Genomic DNA, 14,799 nt, shown 5'->3' with positions numbered 1-14,799 from the left:
GATACAAGAAACAAGTCAGTTCCTACAACAAGAAAATTAGAATGCTCATTGCAACAACAGAGAGGGAACACGATACTCCACCTGACCCTGGAGAAAAGCAGGGAGTGCTGTCAGAGATATCAGAAATGAGTCAGTTCCTACAACAAGAACATTAGAATGCATATTGCAACAACAGGGAGGGAACAGGGAAAACAGTAATCATAGCGACATACCAAATTCCTGTTCTGAAGCAGATGGACATGAAAGACAACTCATTTAGCAATTAGACATTCTTTACATCACAAAAGGGAAAATCACAGAATTGCAAGGCAGAGAAAAGCACCATGTTCAATAGCAATTTCAATCCATGAGATTTTGCGTATATGTGATATCCATGCCAGGTGGAACTACAAAATTAAATACATTTGCACCAGACGAAAAGATGAGAAACTGAATGTCAGATCAAGAGACAACATGAGTAAATGCACTAGGCTATGAAGACTAGCAAAATAAGAAAGCAGAATGGCCATAAACTAAAGCCATTTTTAGATTACATTATAATACTTCCACTAAGACATTGTAATTTTTAAGCATAAGGCCCACAAAAAGCATTCCAACTAGAATTTTAGGCAATCCATAGAAGCCAGTGATTTCAACTAAAGCATGTGAATTCATGGTCTTAGGGAAAAAAAAAACACCAAACAGGAAAGATAGTTTATACAGTCAGCAAGATGCAGAATTTAAAGCAAAATATTACCCAGACCTGTGTTCACCACAGCATCCCAATATTAATGCTGTTATGATATTACCATGATGGTTTTACATTTGTGGATGGGCTGCCATGAATTTTACCCCAGGAAGTAAATAGGATGTCTAGAACATCACATGCTTTGCAGTGTGTCTGATATGTTAAGAGAAAAAATCAGAGAGATCAATAAAGTGAATAGAAAGCTAGACCTCACTGCCAAAGCATTAGAGTTCATAGCTCTGACAGAGCTACTGAGAAATAAAGTGAGACATCTATTTGCCTACACTCAAGGACCCCAAACAGATGATTAAAAAGAGCTCAGGCCCCAAACTTTTCAACTGGAGCTATATTCTTCATGTGGCAGAGAAAGAGATATTCCTAGCATTCAGTGCTAAAACACTGCCATGGGGACAAAAAAAAAGTCTTAATAAGTTATTCATAGTATCCTATTCAATAGTAAGTCATACAACTACTAGGCTATCAGCCAAGAATGCTGCCTGGGAGCTAACCCACAAGTGGACAAATACCGGTTTCCTCAAGAAGAGGGACTGAGAGGCCTGGCAGGGATATTTACTATATGGGATACAAGTGTGTGGACATGAAGTTCATGTGGCAGACCCTTTGGCAAATCATGCTCACAACCGCATCTGTCTGCTGGAAAGAGCCAGGGGAGTAAATAGAAAATGAGAAATGAGAATATTGCAACTTCCTTAAGTATCATTCAGTTGACACAGAGGAAAAACGGAGGTGATTGCAAGCTGTTGAGTTAGAGCGGTTAAATTCCCATCAGCAGGATTTTAATGTCCACTTAGTAAGGCGGTACGATGGTCTGTGTGTGCATCTCTGGTATGTGCAATCCAGGGAGAAAATGCACTGTACCTCCCAAGTGGCCTGACAAAGCCACCCCAAGCGTCTGTACCGAGCTGTGACCTAACTCCAAGAGGGCAAGAATGATGCAAACTACATATTCGTACTCTGACAAAAAATAGTCCAAGGCATTCATCAACGTTTGAGCTCTGAGGTGAATTCTGGGCTAATCTGTCTGGTTTATGATCTATGCTGTAGATGTGTCTGTTTTATATGTGACCGTCAGAGAAGCCTGCAGAATATGTCATTTCAGACAGCACTTCTACAAAGATAAAATAAAATAAAATAAAATAAAATAAAACAAAATAAAACAAAAGTGTTAAATGAATGTGACTGAAGCAGAAAAGCTAGAACTACTACACTACCTACAACTGACTTCTTATCCAAAGCAGTCCAGAATTCAGAAATATTGTAACTGAATAAAAATGTGACATCATCAGCCTGTTCTGATATCAAGGGAATTAACAAGACCAGTTTCAAGTAAAGAATTAAAGAGAAACAAAGGACAAACAAAACCAGCAAAGGATTTCAAAATACTTCCATTTCAAAATGCACCCGTCTTTCTTTCGAAGAGCCAGACCGCAGGAGAGAAGCTTTCACTTTTGGATACTGAAGAGTGAAGATAGCATAAGCATTTCAAATGATGTTGCCTATAGAGGCTGCCAACTTGAGAATATGTCAGGGCCATCTGGGAGCAAAAACTTGTCTCCGAAAAATGAGCAGCATCCCCAGTGCGCTTTTGCACAGGCCGAAATTGTCTTCTTATTACAAATGACATGTCTATTTGTAGTGAGTTTATGCTCCATGTCTGGCAGTTTAATCATATTACTTTGTCCTGCTGCCACAGCTGATCAAAAAGCAAGGGTGAAATGGAAGATAAAATAGTTATTTTTAAGTCTATAGAACTTATTTGAAAAAAAGAAAAAAAATTTCCAAGTCAATCTGGAGAAATATTCCACAAGGATTAATAGTAACACCTTGGTACAGAATCACAGCATCATAGAATCATCAAATAGTTTGGGTTGGAAGGGACCTTTAAAGGCCATCTAGGCCAACCCCCCTGCAGTGAGCAGGGACATCTTCAACTCAATCAGGTTGCTCAGAGCCCCGTCCAACCTGGTCTTGAATGTTTCCAGGGATGGGGCATCTCTGCTCCAGTATTTCACCGCCCTCATCGTAAAAAATTTTGTGTTGTCATCCAACTATGCATCTTCCTTCATACCTGTGGTGCAGCACCATGAAACTCTGCAGTAATAAAAGGGGGACTGAAGAAGGACGGGAGGCGTGCGAAGGCCAATGCCTGCAGTGGCAGAGAGGCAGGAGAGCTCCTATCAGAGCAGCGGGGAGAACATTTCAGTGTCAAGCTGTACCCACAGGGAAAATCACACACTTGAAGGCAAGGCACAAAGGCAGCCATGGAAGATAGCGACATGCACACTGTTGGCAGGACAGGTAACTCAGCCCATGTAAAGGGCCACCGACTGCATCTGATGAGGTCAGTTAAAGGTTGTCATCGCTGAAAGATGACACCAAAGAGAGAAGAAAGAAGACTGATGGGAGCACTGACAAAAGCACCTTCTTCGCATGGCAGTTAAGCAGTACAAGAAAGGAGCCTGATCTCATGACCTCTGTAATACCCTGGCTCTGTAATAGCCTATGTCCAGGTGTTCCTGCCCCCAGCTTCCATCCTTCGGCAGACCTGGCACCTGAACCACAGACAGCGGCGGGCAACCTCCGCAGCAAGGCAGCTGCTTTCCCCAGGCACTGCTCTGCGGGGTTGCACAGATTTCTGCAGACCATGAGCCTGAACACAAGATTTTAAGGGCTCCAGGGCTTTTTCCAGCCCTTGATCTCTTGTTGCAAATGACTGCTGAAGATCTCCTGACATCCATCTGCAGTTACAGTCTGAAAGGCTGCCCTTCCAAATAAGAGCTTGCAGATTATATTGAATTAATTTAACCTGTAGACTCATGTAAATTGGCAACACAAAATCTCTCAAAAATCCATAATCCTTTTCCTAATAGTTGTCAACACCAAGTACTTCTAAGGAATATAGAAACCTTCCTAATCCTTGCTAGTTAAAAATTGCCATAAATCATAAAATATGAGGATATCTTTCTAAATGTTTTGTAACATATGTCAGATGTCACACAGATATAAGTATTAAATAACATTTCTTCAAATATTATTTATTTCTTACGTTTTTGATCCCTTTTCAGTCTTGACTAGTGCTCAACCTTCCTGACATGCTACAGCCATACCAGTAGTAATGTTATACCACAAGGGTTTAAAGAAATAAGTGGATCAAGACTTGCAGGGAGGGGAAATAGCTTTCATTAGACCAACTGATACTAATTACATAGCGAATGAAAAATGCATTTCTTTGCCTCACTTTTGAATTTGCCACTTGTTTTCACTCTGTGCCCCTGGGCTTTTGGGTCATTAAATAACAAGAAGCACTGCCTGCTTCCTCTGCACCCTTCTGTATTTTAGGTAATTTTTATAGTGCCCTTGCTTATATGTCTCTTTTCTAGAGTGAACAATCCCATCTTTTATGGATTTCCTATGCCCTGAGCCCTTCCTTTTTCTGGGAAGGACTGGTCTTTTTGCACAGTATCCTAGGTGAAAAATCACTGATGGTCTGTGAATTGGCAATACCACAGTTTATTGTAGGGTTTTCACTGCAGTCTTTCTGTGTTCCAACAGCCTGGTCACTTATTTGTCTGACACCTTGCGTTTGTAGAACTGCCCATATGGATCCCTTGGTCACTTCCATGAGTTGATTGACAGCAGTTCTGTAAGAGAAATAAATATTTTAAACATTACCCTTCTAAACATGAATTATTTTGTCAGGGTGAAATATAAGTAAGTTCTTCTAAAGAAAGGGAGATGGGCAAGGGAAGGTTAAATTAAGCACATGAAGGCTAAGTCACTTTCCAAGGGCCATGCATATGCAGAGTCAGAAATAAGAATAAAATAAATTATGCTCAATAAGGTCTATGAAATAGAATCTCATCAAGTAGATTTTACTTCTTCCACTACCCAGTAGTCTTTAGCAAATCCTTCATTGGCATAAATTACAGTGGCCTTCCTGAAACCATTGAAGCTTTCCCAGTTTCCAGAAAGAGAAAACTGGCCCATTCATTTTCTCATTTGCCTTTTCTCTCTTTGCCAAAGGAAACAAACCCCAAAACTTTTTCATGCATGGGCTCCCTGAGGATATGGTATGAAGCTTGGCTGGCACTGAAATTCAGAGTAGGGCAACTGCCTGCTTTACAAGATTTCGGGCAAAAACTGTTGATTTTAACAAACATAACTTGGTGCGTTTTTTTACTTCAGTCTGCTGTTGAGATAGGAAAATGCAGGTAACCCAACCTCCCTTTCTACGCTTCCCTCGTGCAATTGGTACGGTCATGGAGATGCCAACAGTACATGAAACGGCTGAGTGCCATTTCATCTGAAATGATGTAGCCACCCCTTCTTGTTGCTCACCTTTGTCACATGCAGCGTGTGAAATATCTAACGGGTAAGCAGCGACTCAGCCTGCAGCAGCCACCGAGCTGCTCAATCAGTTTGGCTCTGGAAATATTGAGCCAGAGTCGGATCAGATATACAAAGAGCCTGCGAGCAGAGTTACATGACAATAAACTTGGTCTCAGAGGAGACCGAGCAAAACAAAACAGATGATAAAGGCATGGTTTGCTTGCTGTTAGAGATGCCTCTGTAACATCGCAGGCTGTCTCTAAGCTGTATTTTCCACTGCATTGCTGGCTTGCAAAACTTTTAATGGAACAAGTTTTTCTGGCAGAAGAACACTGATTTTTATCTTTAATGAGCAGCCTCTCTATCATTTAGCTTCAGGAAACAGCTTCCTGGTTGTAAACTGCTTGAGAGTGCTGACAGCCAGTCAACTTCAAAAGCAGCCAGGAGAAACTTTCTTGCTAACTTTGGGAAGGAATTAAAAAATGCTGAAAGGTGCGGATGATGTTATGGAGCAGGAAGACTCCTCTTCCCGACATGGAGAAATGACGAGTTGGGATATCAATGACATCAAACTTCCCCAGGTATGTGCCTTTGTTTTAGAAATTTATCCAGTTCTGACCAATCTTCTCCACCGCTGATCTTAAATGCTCTCTCAGTCATCTATGCCTCATTGCCTTTATTCTCTTTTCCACCTTGAGGTATGGGACAGTGTTTTCCTGAAAAGCTAGAAAATATTGAGCAAAATATTGACGTCACCAGGCATTTTTCCTTAAACGCATTATTGAAAGAGCTGCTAGTAGATGAAAAATAGTGATACTGCAGATGTATTGCCTTTCTAGTTCGCTGGTGGATAAGATGCAGAGAAAGCAGGGGGAAAAAAAGTCTCCTGCTGTGGCTGCTGAATTAGAGATGCCCAGGACTTGCTTTTTGCCCTGGGTAGTTCTTTATGAGAAATGAGCACAGCACCCACGACTGCTTTGCAACACTGCAGATTGGGCTCCAGGCGAGCGGGCTGGCTTTCCACATGGACGCAATGCTCCTGTTGTGAGCACCAAGGAAAAGCTTGCTTCATGTGGACAGAGGCTTGCTGAGGGGCAGAATAGCGATCTTTCCCTCCCTCAGCCCTTTTCTAGTCCTCTTACCTAAAAATCTCATCCATGGTCTCTGCTGAAAGCCCACAGCACCCCACACCCCAATGCCATCTCCTTGTCCCTGACCATAGCGTATTTGTGCCAGGTTCCTCCTGCTGGGGTCCTTCACCATCCAGCTCTGCCTTTCACCTCCCAACCCTGTGTTCTTACCTGATCCCAGTCTCTTCCCTACTATGTCATGGCCATTCGCCCAAAGCCTCCATGTCCCAGGCTGCCTCCTTTCCTGCCCTCCACCCCAAGGTCACCTTCACCTGCGTTTCAGCCTGGAGGCTTCCTCCACACCCTTCCCTATCCCATCTGATGACTCCTGGGGGAGCAGAAGAGTTTTTCTCTTCTCAGTTGATGTTTTTGCTGATGTAGTGGCTCTTGGTGGTTGGTATCAGCAATTGCAAGGAAATTCCTAAGTTTTTGTACCCCTACAATGATCTTTTCCCTCAAAACCATCAGCAGGTATGTTAGGTGCTTTACAGCTTACTGCATTTTACTGTGTTAACTGTACCCATTGAGGTGATGTGCGGTTGATCATTTGTCTTTTCTTTCCCTGAGTTTTATTTTTATTGTTCCTTACAGTGTTGTCTTTGTGGCTTTTTTTGCTTAGTCCATAGCAGTGGAAAAAAAAAACAACCCTGCCCAAGATTTTATTTGGTTTGGACTTCAGAAAAATCACCATGGAAGTCTTTCATGGCACTTAAGCCAAAATGAACCAAAGTCCAGAACTAAAGACCTACAAATATGGCCATAGTCTCAATCTGATTCAGTATTTGCCCTTTTCCTAGCAAGCTGAGCCAAATTAAGGCAAATGATTCAGCGTAACACTGCTGTGAATAGTCTGAAAGGCAAAGCAGGACCTTTGGCATGAAAGCTAACAGAAGTTAGTCAGGCAGTGACTGCTGCCTGCAAGGAAAACATCTGCAATCTTACATCATGTGCTCCACCTTCCTCTTCCAGGGAGCCTTGCACTGAGCTGGGCCCATGGGTTGGTGAGAACAACCTCCTGGCCACGTTTTCCTGATGCTTTGGGGCCCGTGGGGATCCACAGGGTGCTGTGGTTTTTCTGCCTTCTCTCCACTGCTCTGTCCTGCCCACCAGCATCACCTGCTGTGGTGCTGGAGTCACCCAGGCTGGAGGACACCCAACAGAGGACCAGGTCTGCTGGGCTCCTGCATAATCTCTTCTCTTCCCCCACCTAAAACATGGCTTGCTTTGGTTTCTCACCAGGACGTAAGACAGATAGACTGGTTTCAAGAATGGCCAGATTCCTACGTAAAACATATCTATAGCTCAGAGGATAAAAACGCTCAGAGGCACCACAGCAGCTGGGCAATGAGAAACACCAACAACCACAACTCTCGCATCTTAAAAAAGTCCTGCCTCGGGGTGGTGATCTGCGGCAACAATTGCTCGACCTTGGATGGGAGGAAGATCTACCTAAGACCAGCCATCTGTGATAAAGCTAGACAAAAACAACAGCGTGAGTATGAACATGGCTGTTCATTATACAGCACTTCATGAGTGGACACAACATCAAAGAACTCAAAGTAGAGGATACCCTTTGGATTACCTAACCTTCCCGCTGACATTCCTTATATTCAAATGCAAATCTGGATTTTGGAACAATGCATTTTATATTTCTTACTGTTGGGGAAGGAGTTGTTTGCTTGTTTGGTTTTGTTTTCTTTTTTTTTTTTTTAATCTCTATTTCTGATGTTTTGAGATTGATTCCCAGCCTTCTCAGGCCCATGAGTGAGGCTACTGAGAAAGCTGTGTTGTTCCTGCCGACCTGAGTGTTGGCTTCATTATTGCCTGGGCCCAAGAGTAACTCAGAAGGCAAGTCTTGCAGGGAAGAAGTTACTCTTGAACTATGATGACTGGAAAACAGGCCTCACAGTCATGTCATCAGAGCAAGACAATGCTTCTCAGTGGTGCCCAGCGACAGGACAAGGGGCAATGGGCACAAACTGAAACATAAGAGGTTCCAGTTGAACGCGAGGAAGAACTTCTTTACTTTGAGGGTGACAGAGCACTGGAACAGGGTGCCCAGGGGCATTGTGGAATCTCTTTCTCTGGAGATATTCAAAACCCGCCTGGACAATGTCCTGTGCAACCTGCTCTGGGTGAACCTGCTTTAGCAGGGGGGTTGGACTGGATGATCTCCCAAGGTCCCTTCCAACCCTTGCCATTCTGTGAGTCTGTGAAATAGAGAACATGACCTGCACGCATATTTTTAATGAGACCATTCTAAGAAAACGTTGATTGCTCAGTAGGGCTAGCACATACTGATTTCTGGATCTGATGAACATTGTGGCTAAAGAAAGGTATTAGTCAAGCACTCACTGAGGTCAGAATAATGTCTTCCAGAAAAATCAGACAAGAGCACATTGACATTCCAGACACTGCCAAGTTAAAAACAAGTAAAACTGACCATGTTAGTAAAGGATAAAATGATGATAAATCTATAAGAGAAATAATTTTTGCCAGTTATATTTAATAATGGAACAGAATAAAGGCAATTATTAGTTTGCTTATATTGATTTTTGCTTATGTTTGAAAGTTTTTTGCATAGTTTTTCTCAGCATAGTTTCTGAGCCCAAATCCACCACCAGTGCACCACATGGGATTCATCTGATCGGTGTTGCATAGAAAATATTTACCACCATCTTTGCTCCAGGGAAATGCTGTCCAAACTGCAATGGACCCCTGCGGCTCCTTTCCTGCCGAGGCCATGGTGGTTACCCAGTTACCAACTTCTGGAGGCATGAAGGCCAATTCATATTTTTTCAGGTTGGTATAAAAATTGCCTTACATTATGCAAGTTAATTTTAAAGACTGTTTTTTAAGATTGATTAAGGACATTTTTTGTTCCAACAAATAAGGGTCATTGAATATGACAAGGTCAAATGACCGTAAGGAGAAAAATTTTCACAATGAGTAGGCAAGGTCCTAAGCAACCTGATCTAACTCTGAAGTTAGTCCTGCCTGAGCTAGACCTCCAGAGGTCCCTTCCAACCTAAATTAGCCTATGCTACTATGATTTTACAGAATATTATATTTTTCATTTAGGGTCCCATGAAAACTTCTTGATTTTGAAGCACTTTGCCTCAGGTACATAGGAACCAACAAATCCTCAAAAAATCAGAAATGCCATGTTATCGCATAAGCATGGGGCTATCTTAGAGCAGGAAATGGTTGTACCCAAGGGACCGTCTATGAAAAATGCCATCTCTGCATTATATGTATATCTGGAAAACAGTGTATGCAAGTGTTCAAATAATGGGCATTTCTGGAAGTTGTAGTCCTAGTTCAGTACCATAACCACTGAACTGTCTCCTGTTTTCCAGTCTTTCACTTATGTATGGGTTAAAAAAAATTAATTCTCAGTGGAAGCGAATGGCAATTACTGTTCTGATAAACACGTCTGAAGTATGAGAAGAATGGAAATGATTGCAGGAACACTGTAGCCAGGCTGCAGAAAACCTTGTGGCTTCAACTGAGGCTCTAGTGTGGGGAGTCTCTTCTGCACATAAATGTGGTGCACTGGTTTTATGATTTCAGGGAATTTCTACTCCATCACACTTCACCTGAGATATGTTTGTTACCTGAGCTCACATTAAATTAGTCTTATTAAATACTAAGCATTAAAGCAGGCCATATGTGTGGTTTTGGCCTGTGCTACAAATTCTGCTCCCTTAAGATTAATAACAAGGTTGTTTCTAACTTTAACATATCATAATTCCTTTCTAAAGTCCAAAGGAGCTCATGACCATCCACGTCCAGAAACAAAACTAGAAGCAGAAGCAAGAAGATCAATCCAAAAATCACAGACAGCCTTTTCTCCTTCTTCTCCAAAATTAAAAAGAATCCATGAGATCAAGGTAACTCTTAACTATCAGTCAAGGAAATTGTGGGGGTTGGTGATCCATGGTCCCAGGCATGGTGGAGCTTTGAGTCTGGGTAGAAGCAGGCTTTACATCTCTGCATTCTGCCTCCCCGTGATCAGGCCAAGAAGGAGCAGGGCTGTCCTGAGCATCCTGCTCTGCTCAGCACTGTCACCCACTGCCAGCACCCCCAGTCCAGAGCCTCTTTGGGCCTGGTGGCAGCCGGGGGTTACGTATCTACTGGTAAACAAAGCAGGGCTGGAGGGCAGGCTCAGCCGTGTCACTATTCACATGGTCCCTGCCATGGATTTGGCCGGTGCTAACTCTTGCTCACAGACAAAATGCCCAGGCACAGGTCAGGACGACAGCATGTGCCAGGGAGCTTGGCAGGATTTTGGACAATGTTGCATTAGGTTTGGGTCCCTTCTCTATACACAGCTTGCTTTGAACTTACCTGTGCCCCTACGTGCTGTCATGCTGCAAGCCGCAGGCAATAAGAATCTCAAGATGATGCTGTGAAAAATAGCCCTTGGTGGGCTGCAACACAGCCCTTGCATCATTTCACTTCAGGTCCAGAGGTCGCCCAAGGCCAGGATGTAGCGTGGACACTGCCAGGCCATGCCCTTGGTCCGTGTTACCAACAACAGTCCTTGGTCTCATTTTGTTCAGCAGCATGGACATAGCTTTAGAGCCTCAGCTCTTTTAAATTCAAGAGTTGTCTTTAGAAAAAGTTCCTACAAGTTCTTTGCTAGTGCTGCTCCAGAAATTAAACTATTTACGAAGAAATCTGGGAATAAAGTAACTAGGTATTTAGTCTAATCAGTATTGACACTGAAGGAGAATACTAGTAGGTTTTAACTGGCTTTAACTTATAATATTGATTGCACCACCCCATGAGAAAATTGCAACAAATGAACACTTGAAAACTGGGAAATATTTTTGGCAATGACTGAACTCTGGAGGAAGATTTGTGTATGGGTGTACAGGTACACACACACACACACAGAGGATACTATTTTACTATAGAATACAATATATGGCAGTGTTAGGTTAATGGTTGGACTTGATGATCTTAAAGGTCTTTTCCAGTCTAAACAATTCTATGATTCTATATAACATCACCTATATGATATGCCTATTATATACTGTGTATGGTATCTTAACAAAACAAATTTGTCATTAACAAGGCAAATCCAGAAATCCTTACTCCTTCTTCCTCCAGTCCCCCAACCTTTACTTAAGAAAACCCAGTTACTTCAGTAGCAGGCCTGGATTGTTTTATTCACAGACTTAATGCTCATCACGGAGAGAGATGCTCTCCTGGAGGGCAGCTGCCCCTGAGCAGGATTTGGCCACCTGCAGACCCTCAAGAACTGTGAGGGCACCCTCAGGTGCAGGTGGCACTGTCCCACCCTTGGAGAGACAGCGGGAGGTCTTGTTTTCTCCACATTGACATGTGTCCCAAGGTACTCCACTGACATGGAGGATGTGCCTCAGAAAAGCAAAGGTTCCCTGCACCTTTGCTCGTCCCCGCTGAGTTTTGCCAGGGTTGATAAGGCAAAGGTGCGTCACCTCTGCCTGGTGTGCCCCGCTTGCTCCCCGGATATCCAGGAGGGCTTTGAAGGCAGAAGAGTGCTCTGAAGGACTTACAGAAGCACTGATGTTAAAACATCAGCTCTTCTGGGTGTGGAAACACTTGTGAAAGCATCTACAGAGATCCCGTGGACTGCTGCGTGCCTGATGGGGGGAACAGGGCAGAGCAGTGAGGCTGTCCCCAGTGACCCTCCTTGCAAATGCTGTGTTACATCACTGGTCTTCATGTGCAGTTTGTCTTTCGATGTGCTAGAGGTAGTGCATCCTCCCCAGCCTGGTGTTTGGGGTAGTAGCCAATGCCCCTTCAATTACAGGCAAAAGGGATAATTGGGCTGGGTGGGGACAGACTTCTTAAATGGACGACATGGGGAAGCAGGGGGATTCAGGAGCCCAAGAAGTAGATTAAGAGAGTGAATAGAGGAAGTTAAACCCATTTGAATGGAAAATAAATTTAGGAGCTGCAGCTGTTTCTACTGGAAATACTCAGGAGGACACTAAAAACCAGAGCTCAGGAGTGACTCTCATGGAGACACACTCGCTTGGGATGGGGCAGCCAAAGAGTACTAGACGGACTGGTGCTGGCCTCTTTGACACAAGCGCCTGGGAAACAAGCATAAGAAAAAGCAGCTGAGCCACTGTGTAAATCTCTAACAAATACAGAAACAATCATTTTTATATCACTGGTTTAACTCTGTCCCCATGAACACTAAAATAGTCCTCACCTAGGAAATGTTACCAAGCCACGTGGCTTTTTTTCTTTTAAACCTCAGCCTACCGGTCTTATGAAGGTCAAGTTCCCTGTTAGACATGTCTTCATCTTTCCCTTCCTACATCTTCCTGGTGTTTTCACTTTGAATTGTGTGGGAGTAGGAACAGCCCGAAGATGACATAAATATCTAATTGTAGAGCCTGCTCTTAGCTGGTTGGAGTAATACCATTTACCCTCAGCTAGCTTTCCAGTTTATGGGTTTCCAGCAGGTTTTTCTTGGGAATAATCCATCATATTTGCATTCTGCCAAGACTGGCTGTGACAAAACTAACTGAGGAGTCTCATTTGACACATGGAACCTGTGTCCCTGCATCTGCAAAAAGTCTTCTGAAAAGATTCAATTTTAATGTGCTCATGAGAGACCAGGGAGGAGAACTTTAGAAAAAGGTATGAGCCCAAAATAGAGCAAGTAGTACATAGGATGTTTTCTCCATGGCGTCAGCAGGTCCTTAGCTGAAGTTGGGCTGGGTCCTACATCAGGTTGTTGGAATTTATTCTCTTGGTGAGTGGAGAACAGCTGAAAGGAGCTTTGCTACTCAGGCAGTCCACAAAATCACTATAATTAAATGGATGCAAAAGCAAAATTACAAAGAAGAGAGACCTGTAAGTACTCATCAGAAATGATAGCAGAGAATGAGTGTTTGGAAAGGAATTAAAGTTTGCAAAATTATAATCCAACAATTAGGGCAATTAAGGAAGTTGTGAAATATCCAGAACAAAAAACCCAGAAGAATCATTCTTCTGTGCTGCTCCCTGCCTAAATTAAATTTCTGTTTGTCGGGTAAAAAAATGTAAAGATAGGACAATTTGGCAGTTAGAAATAGTCCTGAAAATCTGAAGCATAACGTTTTTGTAGAGAAAAGACCACTTCAAAACAATCAGTTTAAAACAATCATGCTTACTTTTCCAGACTCCATAGAAAAAAAAAAATTCTGCAGCGTCAAACGTGTTAGCATAATTTCATTTTCAGGTGCTTCTTCAGTACACGCTGGCAGCGGACCCTGAGGGCTGTGAATGCGAGGCCTAACAATTCTTTCAGTGTAAAACAGGCTTTGGGCAAAAAAATGGTGAAACAAACCCAGATCCATGATCTGGGAGCCCTGTTTGGTTTGCCCCCTAAAAACCACTGGCGCTACTCTGCAAGAAGGCTCCGCTCTGGCGTCTGCTTTGTTGCCAGTATTAACTGATGGCATTCGTGAGGGTCTCATGCAGGATGGGTTTTATTTCATGCTGCTAAGACTGACAATTTTTTTTACTAAACCACGCCTTGCTTTCCCAAGTCTCTGACAGGTGCAATGCCGACGCGGGAGGCTTTGCCTTTGCTTCTTTCCAAGCCGGACGCTTACTTGCTCTCTGCCAATTTTGGGGGACGTTTAAGCAAAAGCTCCCGGGAGCCAATGCTGGGCAGCTCCTCTGGGCAACCGCCATACCCAAGGGCAGCTGGGGAGGATGGCGACTCCGGAGAGGTGCCGACATGGAGCAGGAGCCTGGCCCTCGGGAAGACCCCCAGCACCGGGAGGCCATGCCATGGCCCTGCTGTCCCCGTGGCCAACCCGCCCTGTGCAGCCCCTGACCCCCAGCAGTGTGCCCACCCCGGCACCCAGCTCGTCCTGCCCGTGACAGAGGGCGGCCATGACCCCTTCAGGCCTAACGCTGGCCCTTTGGGGGATGAATCCTGTGAGGAGAAATCTCTGCTGGGCTACAGCAGCAGCTGCCTGCCGCCGCCGCCCTACCCTGTGCCTCGGGGAGGGGGTCAGCACCACCACCAGCTCTCAGCGGCTCTGAGGGGGAGCCAAGGAGACGGGGGCGAAGGAGGGCGCCATATGGGTCTCAGCTACTGCAACGATGACATGTTTTTTAACCTGTACCCATTACGGTGACCAGGTTTAAACGTCCTCTCTCCTCCTCCTCTGGCAATGGGCCTGCTGCAACACGGATGTGGAAGTGCTACCACGCCAATTCTCTCTTCAGCTCCTCTTGCAGCCCTCAGGAGGGGCTTTGTTACCCCTTCAGCTGCTCTTGCAGCCCTCAGGAGGGGCTTTGATACTTGAAGATTTGTCTTTGTTCTTTTTTTTCTTTTGACTGTCATATTTTCCCCCACTATTTCATCAATCTAATAAAAGGTATCAGCTCTTCTTACAGGCTGCCTCGCTGCCATTCTGGTTTGGTAGCATTGCAATCTCCCTTAATACTCAATTTGTTCAAGCGTGTGTGACTGTGGAAGGTGCATACAGATGACCTCAAGGACCACAACTGTCATGTGTGGCCCTCTGAACTCTTCCAGCTTCTTTGGGCAGTGATCTAAGTCCTTCCACTGCACCAGCCCTGCAAATG

The 14,799-nt window shown here is 44.0% G+C and overlaps 1 protein-coding gene across 1 annotated transcript; it reads left to right on the top strand.

Moving 5' to 3' along the window:
• The first annotated feature begins 5,559 nt into the window (after positions 1-5,559).
• On the top strand, positions 5,560-14,345 carry GCM1 (glial cells missing transcription factor 1). The gene is made up of 6 exons (XM_009638775.2): positions 5,560-5,658; positions 7,447-7,699; positions 8,897-9,009; positions 9,972-10,100; positions 13,746-14,000; positions 14,070-14,345. Exons 1-6 carry the CDS (start codon positions 5,560-5,562, stop codon positions 14,343-14,345), a joined length of 1,125 nt encoding a protein of 374 aa, XP_009637070.1.
• Positions 14,346-14,799: the final 454 nt, after the last annotated feature.

This window comes from Egretta garzetta, unplaced genomic scaffold (assembly GCF_000687185.1).
Source record: "Egretta garzetta isolate BGI_Z169 unplaced genomic scaffold, ASM68718v1 scaffold415, whole genome shotgun sequence".
Taxonomy (NCBI): domain Eukaryota; kingdom Metazoa; phylum Chordata; class Aves; order Pelecaniformes; family Ardeidae; genus Egretta; species Egretta garzetta.
Note: the sequence above shows the minus strand (reverse complement) of the source record. Positions and strands in the feature narration are given on the sequence as shown.